Source organism: Engraulis encrasicolus, chromosome 10 (genome assembly GCF_034702125.1).
Source record: "Engraulis encrasicolus isolate BLACKSEA-1 chromosome 10, IST_EnEncr_1.0, whole genome shotgun sequence".
Lineage (NCBI taxonomy): Eukaryota > Metazoa > Chordata > Actinopteri > Clupeiformes > Engraulidae > Engraulis > Engraulis encrasicolus.
Window position 1 is genome coordinate 41,109,641 of NC_085866.1, and position 2,002 is coordinate 41,111,642.

Sequence of the window (2,002 nt, forward strand, 5' to 3'; positions counted from 1 at the left end):
TCTCAACATTTTCAGACATATAAAACACATCTTCCATATACAAATAAAAAGTCTTTAAATGCTTACAAAACTAAAACAAAATCATGCATATTATGTTTATGGAAAAAAAGCCTTCTGGATTTATTCATATTATTATTGTTGTTGTTATTATTATTTTGTCTGCTGGCTGCCTGTTCATTCTGATGGGGCATGAGAAAGCTCCTCCCCAAGAGAGTTGAAAGGCTAGTCGACCACAGAGATGGAAAGGCCAGCCCACTGAGGGGAGGAAAAAAGCACTCTGCTCCGGCTCCTGCTCCTGCTCCACCGTAATTTCCTATCTGCCTATTCAGACATCACCAACAGCTCAGCGCGCGCGTGTGTGACTGTGTGTCTATGCCAGAGCAGAGCAGAGCAGAGAGGGAGAGGGAGAGGCAGAGAGGGAGCCAGAGCGAGAGAGAGCGAGGGAGAGAGAGAGAGAGAGCAAGAGCGAGCGAGCAAGCAAGGGGGAGGCACTCTATTCTTTCACCTACCCCCTATCAAACCACAAGAGGGAGGGGCCAAGCACAGGGCTGCCAATCAAATCCACTGGTGGCAGCCGGCATTATCTTTGCTACAAACTATTGACAGATTACATGTCAAGGAGTTTAGTACATGATTGAAGGAAGGTTTTTTATTATTTTTTCCACCCCAAAGTGTTGTGTAGTGTAGTCAGCTTACTTGTGGTTTCACCCGAACCTGCCTACTTCTGATGATTTTCAAACAGAGGCGAGAAATATTATGAAAGTTACATGCCTGAGAGGATTTAACTTCGACTTCCCTGAATATGGTGAGTACTGTACTTTTCTCTCTCTCCCTCTCTCTCTCTCTCTCTTCCCCTCTTTCTCTCTGTATCCTTCTCTCTATCAGCTCCTGTAGAGTCTGACACTCATGTTTTAATAGGATTAGGGTAGAAGTGTATTTTAAACTGACAGCAAACCGGCTCGGATGGGGAAGTTCTTGTGTTTATGTCCGTGTGTGTGTGTGTATGTACGGGTGAGTGTGCATGTGTATGTGTGTGTGTTTGCGTGCGTATGCGTGTGTATGAGTGTGTGTGGGACTGCCCTAAGCTGCACCTATATTTTCTAACTCGAATGACAGTGCCCAGAGGCTGAATGCTGTATAAAACATGATCACTCACTGCTCTAGCACGCACTCCTTATCACACTTCTCGGTACGGAGAGCGCAGCAGAGAGAGAGAAGAGAGAGGAGGAGAGAGAGAGAGAGAGAGAGAGAGAGAGAGAGAGAGAGAGAGAGAGAGAGAGAGAGAGAGAGGCAGAAGTTCAGCCGGCCAGTTTCATTTTCCCTGTGATGAGACCCAAGTTTATTTCAGTGCTCTGAGTTCGAGCTACTGTTGAACTCGCACGTCTTTTTTTTCACTCTCTCTCTCTTCTTCTCTTCGCTGTCTTTCTTTCTCCTTCTCTTGTTTCACACTTTAATCCTCGTTCATAATTGCCCTCTTCAGGTTTTTATTTAGAATTTTGTCACAGACAAGTCAGGGTTATTTGCGGGAAGTGAGGCTGGGGGGGGTGTTGTATTGGTAAAGGACAGGACAGGATTGCGACTCTCTTTGCATTACTTATTAAGACCATAGATATCCTGTGTACGCACATAGGTATGCGAAATGTCATTCGAGTGCTTACCGTGGCCTAAGGGTTTGTTGCCAAGGGGACAAAGCAAACAAACTGTTGTGGCAGCTTTGTTTTGACACATGTAAGGGCAAACGGTACAAGTGATATCCATTTCTTTCTCCCTTCAATATTCTCCTTTTAAAAAAAGCAATACTCAAGAATAATCACTTGTTATTTTAGGAGATACAGTAGGTGTCAGTGTTTTTGCATGTGTATGCTCTAGCTATATGGAGACTTTTAAAGTGTAAATAGGTTTCCTCTTTTGCCCTTCAGCTATTCTTTCTCACAGCTTTGTCAAACATAGTTCTCGGGGGGGTTGTTTGGTTAGCACTCAGTATGCTGTGGAAAATTGAGTT

At 44.3% G+C, this 2,002-nt stretch overlaps 1 protein-coding gene across 1 annotated transcript in view; it reads left to right on the forward strand.

Moving 5' to 3' along the window:
• Positions 1 to 255: 255 nt before the first annotated feature.
• Positions 256 to 2,002, forward strand: part of casz1 (castor zinc finger 1) — a 133,090-nt gene continuing 131,343 nt past the window's right edge. Inside the window, exon 1 of the mRNA XM_063208903.1 lies at positions 256 to 805. Within this exon, the coding sequence (XP_063064973.1) occupies positions 757 to 805 (49 nt within the window). The 5' untranslated portion in view covers positions 256 to 756. The remainder of the gene's footprint in view (positions 806 to 2,002) is intronic.